The sequence below is a fragment of the Dromiciops gliroides genome, chromosome 4 (assembly GCF_019393635.1).
Source record: "Dromiciops gliroides isolate mDroGli1 chromosome 4, mDroGli1.pri, whole genome shotgun sequence".
NCBI classification, from domain to species: domain Eukaryota; kingdom Metazoa; phylum Chordata; class Mammalia; order Microbiotheria; family Microbiotheriidae; genus Dromiciops; species Dromiciops gliroides.
The window spans coordinates 402,181,982-402,195,250 of NC_057864.1; the positions used below are offsets into that span (position 1 = coordinate 402,181,982).

At 37.6% G+C, this 13,269-nt stretch overlaps 1 protein-coding gene across 2 annotated transcripts in view; it reads left to right on the forward strand.

Moving 5' to 3' along the window:
* IGF2R (insulin like growth factor 2 receptor) overlaps positions 1-13,269 on the forward strand; it is a 253,665-nt gene that overhangs the window by 229,683 nt on the left and 10,713 nt on the right. For both annotated transcript variants that reach the window (XM_044002313.1, XM_044002312.1), the window contains exons 39-45: positions 92-238; positions 825-1,059; positions 1,836-1,972; positions 4,033-4,147; positions 6,566-6,712; positions 7,604-7,791; positions 9,071-9,257. In XM_044002313.1, the coding sequence (XP_043858248.1) occupies positions 92-238; positions 825-1,059; positions 1,836-1,972; positions 4,033-4,147; positions 6,566-6,712; positions 7,604-7,791; positions 9,071-9,257 (1,156 nt within the window). The remainder of the gene's footprint in view (positions 1-91; positions 239-824; positions 1,060-1,835; positions 1,973-4,032; positions 4,148-6,565; positions 6,713-7,603; positions 7,792-9,070; positions 9,258-13,269) is intronic.

Consider the following 13,269-nt stretch of genomic DNA (forward strand, 5'->3'; position numbering starts at 1 on the left):
TGCCTTATAATCTAATCCATGCCTTACCTTTTGCCATGGGTAATGTACTACTTGTATGATAATTAATTACATATATGGTACTTATTTTCAGAAACTGAACAAGGTGATCCTTGCGTCTTTCCTTTCACATATAATGGAAAGAGCTATGATGAGTGTATTAGAGAAGATAAACAAAAACCCTGGTGTGCTACAACAGAAAACTATGCCAGAGATCAGAAATGGGGATACTGCAGATATTGTAAGTAGAAATGTTGGCTGGGACCATGAAAGAACACTGGTAATCTTCAGACATACATATATACAAAATGAAATTTTGTCTTAATTCAAGTTGTTACAGTTGGAGGCTATTTGCACTTGTGAATAAGAATTTCTGAAATGAAGTCTCTCTATATACTTTTTATGATTTAATATTTCATTTCCCCCCATTATATGCACACACCATTTTTAACATTTGTTTTAAAATTTTTGAGTTCCAAATTCTTTTCCTCCTTCTTGTTCTTTTCCCCATTGCCACTGGGAAGGCAAATAATTTGATATACGTCATAAATCTATATATGCTTTTGCAAAAAAGTATCTTCTTAATGTCATTAGAGCTACTAAGAAAAACTAAATAATAAAGTTAAATTTATAATACAAGACCACACGATGAGAAGTAGGGAGACTGTATGTATTTCCATGCCAGATTAATAACATAGACTTTCGTGGCTTCGGAATGCAAAGAAGAGTAAGAGAAATTCCTAATTTTGTTGTGAATTTTATTTTATTTTTTTTTTAATCAGGAAAGCCCAAAATGTAATCTATTTTATGATCATTATTCTCCACAGCAAATAGCTATAGATCATCTACTATTATATTCAGCTGTGATGAAAATATTGATATCGGGTCACCAAAAGTCTTCACTGAGACCCGTGGATGTGAGGTGACTTTTGAATGGAAAACAAAAGTTGTCTGTCCCCCAAAGAAGATGGATTGTAAATTCATTCAGAAACACAAAACCTATGATCTGCGGCTGCTCTCTTCTCTTACTGGGTCCTGGTTGTTTGTCCATGATGGTACCTCGTGAGTAGAAGTTTCTCTTTAAGATCTTCTAGATAGTAATAGTGGGAGAGTATTGGGTGGACTTTAAAACTTCCTGATCTCAAGTTCATTAACTGGTAATAGAGATTCAGTTTGTTTTTATTTTAAACTGTAATTCTAGTCTTTAGCTATAGGTAACTTCAGATATAGCAAATATTTATAAATCACCTGATGTGTGCAAAGCACTGTGCTGTTTGCTGGTGGATACAGTGCTTCAGTTATAGTTTCTGTTCATCATATTGTTGGAAATAAATGCTCCTTAAGTTAACAGGGGAGCTGTTCTAGTAGGCAGAATATGAGCCATTTCCCTCAAGTAAAAGTCAGCAATTCTGAATCATATGGAGAGCATTTTGCAGGTTTACTGAAGGTATTTTAACTTTTACTGTCTACTAGGGTGCCAGGTTGTCTTTGAGATAGTGTGTGTGTGTGTGTGTGTGTGTGTGTGTGTGTGTGTGTGTGTATCAGATGTATGATATCCTAATATTAATCTGCTTCCCAAACTGAATAATTCCTATTTCATGTGAGAAAGCAAATTTATTAAGTTCTTTTTTTCTTTTAAAAACATTTGAATCCTAATTAATTTTACTGAATACTTTCCATTTATAATGAATTTATAATATAATTTATAAGAATTAATGATCTTTATGAGTTTTCATTTTCCCCCAAATTAAAAAGAGGAGCATTTTGTACATTTCTCAGTGCTTTAGAACAATCATATATTGTATTTCCCGCAATGTTCTTCTTCTTTTGATTTCCAGATACTATATTAACTTGTGTCAGAGCATATATAAAGGACCCTCTGGCTGCCCTGAAAGAGCTAGCATTTGCAAAAAGAGTATAACTGGTACTGTCCAGGTTTTGGGACTTGTTCATACACAGAAGCTAGATGTGACAGGTAATCCTATTGTATTCCTATAGTGATTGATTAAGATTCTAGTCATCGGTCTTAGTAAAAGGAGATGACTCATTCTCTGAGTCTGTGACAGTTTCTTAGGTCTATAAAGCATTTGGCCAACTGTTTCCAAAAGCCGTGCACTTATGCTCACACTTTGACTGAATCCTCCCCTAGCACATCGAATGAGTCACTATGGGCTTCTAGCCCATTTGGGGTCCTAATCCCTTCTGGACTCATGTTCTAAGCTTAGTAGACTCAAGTATCTTGGAATCTGACTTTAGTCCAGAGGCAGTGGGAGGCAGAATTGTCCCATAAATGACACATGTGATTTACTGCTCATCTCAAGTCCATATTGGTTCCACTTGCTTAAATGGATATTTGCATGGATGAGATATAAAAGTCCTAGAACTCTTTTGCAAACACACATTTGTTTAAGCAGTTTACAAAATTGCCTAGAAAGCTGATAAACATTTAAAGATGTGTTTTTGTATTGTCTTGGTTTTTTAGCTTGATTACTTCAAACATTCTATGGTTTTTATCTGTATAAAAACTTCTTCCACCAATGTAGATCATATTCTTTCTTCTACCTCTCTGCATTTGAGTTGCTGTGACCAAAAAAAAAAAGGTAATCACTTCTTGAGCAGCACTCTCTCCAGTGATGAGCCTCTTCAAACTTAGCTAAGGTGGGGGCAGCTAGGTGGTGTAGTGGATAAAGCAACAGCCCTGGATTCAGAAGGACCTGAGTTTAAATCCAGCCTCAGACACTTGACACTTACTAGCTGTGTGACCCTGGGCAAGTCACTTAACCCTCATTGCCCCACAAAAAACAACCCTCCCCCCCACTAAAACCCAAACTTAGTTAAGGTGATCCTCAGATGACCACCCTTTGGTGGACCTGCACTTGATCCTTTTTAACTGTATAGGCCCTGCCAGAATTTGCATTTCACTGGCATAGTCAGTCATCAGAAGAGGGTTTAACTTGCATCTACCTAAAAATAATTTCCTTTTTAACTCGACAAGGCTTCTCACCCTGGGGTGCCTGAACTTGATTTTTAAATAGTTTGATAGCTGCATTTCAATGGGATTGGTTTCCTTGGTAATTTTATATACTTTGTATACTTAAAAACATTCTGAGAAGGGGTCCATAGGTTTCACCACACTGATAAATGTGTCCACGGCACTAAAAGGGTTAAGAACCCCTGTATTTGTATTGAGGTTGGATGATTGTAATGAGAGAAGCTGACTTTAGTGTAAACAAATTTAAAGAGGGAAGAACAGATACCACCATAAGTGAGGCTCACATGTTTTATTTACTGGGGTAGAGATATAATGCAGATTAAATGTTTTATGTAAATCTGAAAAAAATGACTCATTAATTTGTCAGGACTGGGGTAGCTAGGTGGCACAGTGGATAAAGCACTGGCCTTGGATTTGGGAGGACCTGAGTTCAAATCTGGACTTAGACACTTGACACTTACTAGCTATGTGACCCTGGGCAAGTCACTCAACCCCAATTGCCTCACCAAAAAAAAAAAAGTCAGGACCACTAAACCTTGATCTTTTCCAAAGAGGTATCAAATAATCATAGCCAAAACAGAATCTTATAAATTTTTTTTAATAAAGAAATGCAAAGACTTTAGGTTTTTAACATATTGTATATAAAGAAGATTTGAACTCAATTTAGATCATTGACATGAACATTTTCTCTATATAAATGAATGAGTCAAGGCCTGCATCTTAAAAATGGCTTAGTTTCTAATGAAATAAATAAATGAGCATAGTCATTGCCATGCAAAAAAAGAAATAAAAATAGCTTAGTTTCCCAAGACTCTTAAAAATGAACAATAAATTTTTGCATATTTAGTAAATATTTTAGTATGGTATAGTGATGTGAGAGTTATTAATATGTTAACTGAGACTTTTTAAACTTTAAAATATTAGGGCAGTGGTTATGAAAAATAGCAGAATTTTGTTTTGAACATTAATATTGTGCATATTTCACCAAAGTCCTTTTTCTTCAGTATACTAGAACTATTGTTTAAATTATTTATGCATTGCAGGTGACAACATCCTTGTAACTTATTCAAATGGTTATGAGTGTAGTCGAAATAAGACTGCAACCACAGTTATAGAGCTGAAATGTGCAAAGACGGTTGGCAAGCCTATGCTTAAAAGGTAGGGATTGCTTTGATTTGAATTGTTTATCAGAATAGGATTATGGAAATTGTATACTGACAAAAAATTTTTTTGTGGTTCTGAACCCAAGCAGCTGCCTTGGGTCCAAAACATAATCAATAAATCTTATAATTGTATTTTAGAAAAATATTTTGTACTTTGTAAAATTTATCTAGTTCCTATTCAGACATATTAACACCCCCACCTCCATCCCCCTAAGCTTTATGTGTGAAGGCAAATATTGCTTAAATAACTTTTGTGAGAAATAAAGTTTCAAACCCTGTATTTAATTAGGCAATATGCACAAAAGCTGTGTGTAGGAAAGCACCTCAGGTTCAAATTCTACCTCTGATATTAAGTGCTTAGCACAGAGCCAGTGGCACATAGTAGGTGCTTAATAAATGCTCGTTGACTTGATCTGACCTTTGTGACTTTGGACAAGTCACTTAACTTCCTTGAGCCTCAGTTTTTTCTTCTGCAAAGTAGGTAACATGGCCTCTGAGGTGCCTCATAGCCTTATATCAGTGATACTGTGTTGAAGTGTTAGTGGGTCATGAGGCAGAGCTCTTTTAGGTACTCAAAGCTGTGATTCTCTAAGCTTTCTGATCTATAAAATGAGACAGTTGAGTTGAATTAGAAATAAATTGCCTTCTGACTGGTCCGCTATGATCCTATGAGTTTTATGTAGACAATGCATAGGACTATCTACCCAGCTCTGGTCTTTCTCCTGAGCTCCAGCCCTGTAACACCAGCTGCCTATTGGACATTTCCTGCTGGATTATTGACATCTCATAATCAACATACCCAAGGCAGAACTCATCTTTCCCCCAAACCTACCCCAACCCTTTTCCTAATATCCTAATTTTTTTCAAGGGCACCGTTATCCGGTCACCCAGGTTCACAATTTTATAGACCTTTCCGACTCCTACTTTTCTCTCCTCCCCTATATATAATCAGTTGCTTTTTGGATTAAATAAAACAAATAAGCATGTATTAAGTGCCTAGGGATATAAAGACCAAAAATCAAACAAAATGTTCCCTATCTTCAATAAGGTTACATTCTATCGGGGGAACAAACATACATACATAAGTATGAACAAAATATATATAAAATGAATACAGGGTAATTTTTTTTTATGAGAAAGACACTAATAGCTAGGGCTTGGCAGGGGGTGGAGTGTTTGTGGGGAGGAAGAATTACAAAAAGTCTCAAGGAGGAGGTGGTGCACTCTGTTTGCTTGTAGGATTAAATACAAATTCCTTTGTTTGCCAATTAAAGCCTTTTGTGGCCTGTCTCCTCTACCTTTCCAGGCTTATTAGGCATCACTCTACTTATTTTGGGGGTCAGCCAAATTGGCTTGCTTGCTTGTTTTTGTAAACTATATTTCATCTCCTGTCTCAGTCCCTTTACAAAGACTGTCCCCTATGCCTGGAATACATTCCTTGTTCATCCCTGCCTTTTGGAATCACTAACATCTTTTAAAACTTATCTCAAGTGCCACTTCTTACATGAAGGAGTCTTTCTTGATTCCTTTTAGCTAAGATTGCCTCTCTCCCCATCCCCTAAAATCACCATGTATTTACTTTGAATAAGTCTTGTGTAGTCTTCATTATGCATAGGTACAGACTGTGCTGCCATAAAGTATAATTTCCTTGAGGCTCTGGACTCTAGGATTTTTGTCTTTGTCTTTACAGTGCATGGTACAAAGTAAGTATTTAAATGCTTTTTGAATGATTGATTTAGCATGTATGAATTATGTCAGGAGCAAGTTGGCCAGCAGAGGGAGCATGTTAGCTAATGTTTATATATCTTTGCTTCCAAGAAGCTGGAAAAAGCAAAGTCAAATAACTTAAGCTTGCCATGCCTTGAATTTCTGTGGGTTTGGAAAAGGGAAAATTCAGAAACTAGCAAAGGATTAAACAAATTCAAAGGATTCAGATTTCTGAAAAGTTTGCAAAAACCAAAACCAAGAATTCTAAAATCAAATAGGCTCTGTCTTTTAAATTTTGTACTGTTTTTAAAAAACATTAAAAATGTATTATTATAGTTTTCAAATATGTTTACATGCTTTATAATAATGCCAACATACTGGGTGGTCCCCTTCATTAAATGCCTCTTACTTATCCAGCAGGGATATTGTGCCACTAAGAGGTTATACCAAGCTATCATTAGCTTGACTTCATTTTCATGTCAAAGTGATACATTGGCATAGGAAACTTCAGGGATTATTTGGGAGTATTAGTAATGAAGGGATATGATGATGAAAGATGATCCTGAGATGAACACGGAGAACTTAGTATGTTTTTGAAAATAAATGAGTTTGATTTAGGCATCCAATAAACTGTATTTTAAAAGTCACCAATCCCCAAGGCTGAAGTGATCATTAGAGTTCATAATATAGTCATTCTTCTCTATAGGTTTGATATAGAGAGGTGTACATATTATATTATGTGGGAAACTCGAGCAGCCTGTGCAGTGAAGCCACAGGAGGTGGAGATGGTGAACGGGACCATCATCAATCCTGTCAATGACAAGCGTCTCAGCCTAGGAGAGATTTATTTTAAGTAAGTAAAATATTTTTCTTTTGAGCACCAAAATGTGTTTAAAATTAAACCACTAATTCACTATCATGGAGCAAAGCAAGATAAATTTAGGGTTATGTTTTAGTTACTGTAGCTAGGGGTAGTTATATTTTTCCTTATTATGGGAGAAAGCATTACTGAACTATTAAGTTTAACACCAAAGATGGTGAATTCTTCAGTGTGAAAATTTTTTCCCTTCCTTCCCTCTGTCTTTTTTTTTTTAAATAAATTTGTATTGATATCTTTTGTTTTTATATTACCTAAATTCCCCCCACCCTGTCCTTTCCTCTCTCCCCAGAGAGCCATCCTATGTAACAAAAATATTTCCCTAAATATTAGTAGGATTGTGGAACAGAAGATTTTTAAAATAACCTGTCACATAGTCTATTGGGATTTCTGTAGCCTGTTTTGGTCTGAGATATTAGTCTTCTGGAGGTGATTAACAATGGTCAAGTCACCGGCCAGGGTAAGGGAAGGTGGAGTATAAACACTTGCTGGGTATATTTAAGGCTCTAAAAATGGCCATGTCGTGACAGTGCTAGCACATTATAAGGAACCTCATACCTTTAGAGAAGAGTTGACCTCTTCCAAGTGTAGAAAAGGCAAAGTGAAGTGTATGTCTCTGGAACTTCTACTCTGAACTTTCATTAGGAAGAAGAGAGGGATCCTTGAAGCTGGTCACAAAAGTGCAAACTACCAAGTTTGGACAAAGTTATAAGACGCCATACCCTGAAAGGATTCTTGGTCATGTGCTGACCCATTCACAACTGTTGTATGCTTCATAACAAGACCAGAAGCAACAACTGTGTTGTGGTTGGTGTGGCTTTTCAGGGACGAGAGCGGCAATAATGCTATGTTTTGTTTTCGTTTCAGGTCATTCAGTGCCTCTGGGGATATGAGACCTAATGGGGATGCTTATATGTATGAAATCCAGCTTTCTTCTATCACAAATTCAGCAAATCCGTTGTGTTATGGAGCTAGTATATGTCAGGTTAAAACAAACGATCAACACTTCGGTAGGCAAGTTGGATCTTTGGATAAAACTAGATATTATATTCAAGGTAATTAGTTTGAATTATCTTAATCTTAGTATCTTCTTCCCAAAATGGGTTTAAAGTCTTAAGTGGATTCCTTTCACTCTTTTTGTTTGTTTTGTTTTTTTAGTGAGGCAATTGGGGTTAAGTGACTTGCCCAGGGTCACACAGCTAGTAAGTGTTAAGTGTCTGAGGCCGGATTTGAACTCAGGTACTCCTGACTCCTGGGCTGGTGCTCTATCCACTGGATTCCTTTTACTCTTAATTTCTGATTAAACTTGTGGATTAGAATGATAGTACTTAATAAAAGATTTGTTATTGACACAAATGTAATATGTTCAGAAGATTTGTTTATCAGCAAATTAGCCAGTGCTGTAGCCAACCTAAAGTGTATTTTATGTTTAGGCTTATACATTTCCCCAAAGGAGAAGGGATGAAAAAAATGTACTTTTGTCAGGTTATTTATTGAAGCAGACATTATGATGTTTTGGCACTGATCTATCACAGATAAGCAGTGCCAAGCTGGATGGTCTGGCATATGTACATTTTTTGGAGTAATGTTGGTGCTATAGCTCCGATGACTTTAATGGTGCATTCACAGGTACCAGTGCGTATTTGAACATATTGCCTAGTACAATTGAACAGAGTAGGAGTCCTACCTAGTGGAAAGGAAGGTTTTTACTAAAATCTTTTAGGTAAAATCCTTACTAAAATCTTAGAGTGGTATTCAATCTTAGAGACTGATTTCAGCCCTCTCATTTAATGAAATTGCAACTCAAGAGAAGCTAAGGGATTTGCCCAAGATTGCCTAAGGCTAGAACTGGAACCGGGTCTTGATTCCTGTTCTAGTGGGCTTTCCCTATCCCATACTGCCTTTTAATTTATTAAACATTGTCTAAGGCATTACATTAGGTTCTGGGGAGCAAAGATGAAAATGACACAGCCCCTGCCCTGAGAGAGCTAACACGCTACTGAGCTCTAGATGATGGATTCAAAGCCTTGTTTTTCATCTGTTGTTCCTCATTTACTGATGACATCTTGCAACAAGCCGGAGCAGAATATAATTTTAAAGGGTTTTAATCATAGCTGTGAAAGACCAGTGGAGCTGGAAAATGTAAAATGATGTCATCAGTTTTATACCCAGACTATAGATACGTTTCAAATGACTAAGGAAATAACTTTTTTTTTTTTACAAATTTTATTTCTTTTTTTAATTTTGAATTTATACCAAATAAAGTGAGCACAATGAAATTATTTTTTTACATTTTTATGGTATTTCAAATGATGTGTCCCTTTCTTTTGGTAGATGATGATCTGGATGTCGTGTTTTCCTCTTCCTCAAAGTGTGGGAAAGATAACACGAAATATGTCTCTTCTACCATCTTTTTCCATTGCGATCCCTCGGCGAAGGAGGGTATCCCCGAATTCAGTCATGAAACAGCAGACTGTCAATACCTCTTTTCATGGTATACCTCTGCTGTGTGCCCTCTGGGGTAAGTAATTTTTTTTTTCTTTGTCCCCCCTGTAAGTCTTAGATGGTCCCTTTCCAGTTTTGTCAATGTTGAAACAAAAGTTAGTAAATAATCGAGCACCTACTATATGCAAGGCCTGTTGCTGAGGACTGTTGGGGGATACAAAGGAGAATGGAAACTAGATCTTTGTCCTAATAGCTACTGTGGGACCTTGAAAGACCAATAGGAAACTGTCCTCCTGACTGATCCCTGCTATTCAGTGTTAAACAAACATGTGGGATAGGGATACTTTATTTTTATTGATCCAGTTTACCCATCCATATCCATTTTTGCTCTACAGTAAAAATACTGATCAAGGTATGTGTGTGTGTATGTATGTAGGGGAGGGTGAGTATAATGCAGATCCCTTTTATACTCCCCCAGACCCAAGATTGACAAAACATTTCATATTTGTGATTGGATATGAACGTGTTTCTGATTGTTCCTGCTCTATGGTTACATATCTCATCCAAGCCTCCCTTGTCCCAAAGCTGTCAACTTTATTGCCTGGTGCAGATTTTAGCCTTACTATATCCAAGTCTTGTTATACTAAAACTTATCAGAGGCTACTCTTGTCAATTCCTTCCAAGAACTACATATATTATACCATATCATATGATAAATACCATAAATAAAAATACAAACCCAAAATTTTAAAGTGCATTAAGAATTCAGAGGAAGAAGAGATTACTTTTGAGAACCCGGGAAAATCAGGGATGGCTTAAGGGAGGAAGTAGTATTTATTTTGAGCCTTAAAAGATGGAGTAGAACTGAGAAGAGATTATTTTGGGCAGAAAGAACAGTGTGCACAGAGCTACTGAAACGGGAAAGGAAGAGGTATGTTCAGTAAATATCTAGTAGTCAAGTTTAAGTCTGTGTGTTATGTCTGTGTGTGCGTGTAAATAAAGTTATGGTGAGATCTTTGAATGCCAGTTTAAGGACTTAAGACATGATTTGGGCAGTTGAAATTGTTAGTTTTTGAGCAAGGGAATGGCATGATGAAGTTTGGATGGGGTTCTTTAGGAAAGTTAATATTTCAGTCACTGTAGGATGAAAGGTAACAAGAAGAAACTTGAGGGAGTTAGGCTGTCAAAATGATAGGCACTGAAAATTTGGACCAGGATAGTGGCAGTGGGACAGAAAGGAAGGGAAGGAAAAGGAAAAGAGGATTAAATGTGAAGTCTTTGCGAAGGGAAAAGCCGCAGGATTTTAGTGGTTAACTCCTCTCCTTCACCATCCATATCAAAAGATGATCTCAAATTTTTTGTTTTTTTTTTTTTACCTTGGGTGACTAGGAGAACAATGGTACTTCTAGAAATCTAGGAGAAGGCATTGGACTTCAGTGTGATTCCTCCCTTAAAAGATGCAGATTGCCCCCCTCCTATGCATGAGTGCAGCAGTTTTCAAAGTGTGGTCCAAGGACTCCGGGGAGTCCCTGCGATGCCTTTGGGAGATCCCTAAGGTCAAAACTATTTTCATAATACTGAGGTGTTTTTTGTCTATTTAGCTGCTTCTCCTTTTTCCAACCACATATTTGCATGAAACAGGGTTTTATTCATATACTTCAACCAAAACAATATATTGCAAAAGATCAAATGTAGAAGCAAATATGAGAATCCAGTTGTCTTCTTTTAAACCATACATTAAAGGGATTTACAAAAATATGTAAAACAGTGTCACTCTCTGTACTAAAATTTTGTTTTAAAAAATGTAGTTATTTTTCATAAAAACACTATTTACATTAACATCTAATGTAAATAGCAATAGATATAACCTACACAAATAAAAGCTCTTTAGGGTCCTCAGTAATTTTTAAGAGAGTAAGGGGCGGGGGGGGGGGCAGCTAGGATTCAGCACCAGCCCTGGATTCAGGAGTACCTGAGTTCAAATCTGGCCTCAGACACTTGACTAGCTGTGTGACCCTGGGCAAGTCACTTAACCCCCATAGCCCCACCAAAAAAAAAAAAAGAGAGAGTAAGGGGCCCCAAGACTAAAAAATTTGAAAACTGTTGTTATTGCTGCTGCTTATGTTCTTGGTGTTTGAGTCTGGGTTTCCCTATCCTGCCTAGGCTGGAAGTGCAGCAGCTACTCATGGGCTCAATTGATCAGCTGATTTGCTCCTCCTAGACAGCCTGATCTGTCCTGTCTCCCCCTTCCCCAACTCCTGTGTTCCCAGGGGCTTACCAATGCTGAACTTAGTGCAGATACCTGGTTAGTTTAGCCCCACTGAACCTCGAAACTCCTGAACTCAAAAGATCCACCAGCCTCTGCCTGCCCAGCAGCAGAGTCTATAGGCATGTGTCATCATGTCCAGCCATAGATATCTTTGTGAGATGCTCTGACCAAAACCTTCCTCCAGTTGTCAATCTGGTATTGAGTTGCTCTGAATTAAACTAGGCTGGTCCTCAGACAACAGTCATACAACTTGTTTCTAGGCAAACCTGTTGAAGCTTTTCCATCTTGTTAGATCTCCTGGTGGTGTTGATGTAGCCTTCAGAAGAGTGGTTTGTACATGCCATGATGAAGCCTTAGGGTAGGACTTCAGTGGACTGCCTGCTTGATTTGGGGGGGGAATCATGAAAGAATTGCCCAACATGCTTTAAACTCCGTGCAGTTAGGGATAGGATTTAGAGAAGGAAGGTGACTTAGAAATCGTCTTGCCCAATACAGATGTTTTATACATGCAGGCAAGGTGCAGAAAGACCAAGTGATTTTATTTGGGAAGCAGAACAGAATTTGAGTCCAGGTCTTCTGACTAAATCCAGTGATCTTTTTATAATACCATATTTCTTGTAGAAAATAGAGTTTTAAATGAGTAGTAACTGGATACCTGCTTTCTTCCAAGACTCCTTTCCTAATCACCTCTAAACAGTATTTCCAAATGCTCTGCTTTTAAAACAGAATTGTGTAAAATGCTCCCCCTGTTGTAGACTGTGCTCTCTTGAGGTTTAGGACCCCTTTCAGCATTCCTGATGCTGGCAGCGTTAACTGCTTAGGAGGCAAGAAATACCTTAATACTTAGCATTTTCTTTTGCTGAAGCTTTCTTTAAGGGAAAGTACGGGGAGAGTACGTTTCAGCCCACAGATAGATGTGGGTTGCAGATTTTTAGATGGTCACTGTGTGGTCCTTGATGATAAAATGATTGATGTACCTCAGCCAAATAAGACTGCCTTTGGGGACAGGGCCATGTTCAGGAAAACTAGTTAGACATATATACATTATATTTACAAATAAGGCACAAACCTAGATAAGTCTGATGCAAGGTATAAAAGAGCAAAGGACCTGTAGAAGCAAATTTGAGGAGGAAAAGAGAATGCTTTCATCTTGGAGGAGGAACATGCTACCTAAACTCTGCCTTGAAGACAAAAAGATTTCAGCCAGGGGAGGTGTGGAGGGGAGTTCATTCTAAGCATGGGTGAAAGCCTGTGCACATACACAGAGGCAGAAGACATGTTAAGAGTGGGGACCAATTTGTTAGAATATGTGAGATGGATGCACCTGATTCAAACCAGTTCGCTCTTAGTTGAGGTTCAACTTTCACACAAAACGAAATAGTCATAATTGATTCAGTGGTTAACAAAAGGAGATTTACTTAGCTACAACCTAGAAAGATTGTTCAACCAGGATACTGAAGGATTACCTTGGGTAGACACAATCCCCCTTGCCTCCATATGGAAATGGATCTGGTCAGCAGGGAAAGGTGTAGTGACTGATGTGGTCTTAAGGGCTCTGACTCCCTGTGCTCCTTTTGATGCCCTTCAGTGACCAAAAACCCCATATCAATATGGTCAGATTCTACAAGGAAGTGGCTTCAAGAGAGATGCCTTAGCCCTCTGGGTATAGGTCCCTGGCTGGCTTTACATTGCCTCTTGGAAAAACTAGCCTCACCCATAGTAGATAATGGTCCTTTCAAAATGTGAAAAGGGCTATTGTGAGAAGAGAGAAAAGAAAGGCGTGGGGAACCCTAAATGACAAAATAAGGAATTCATTTTT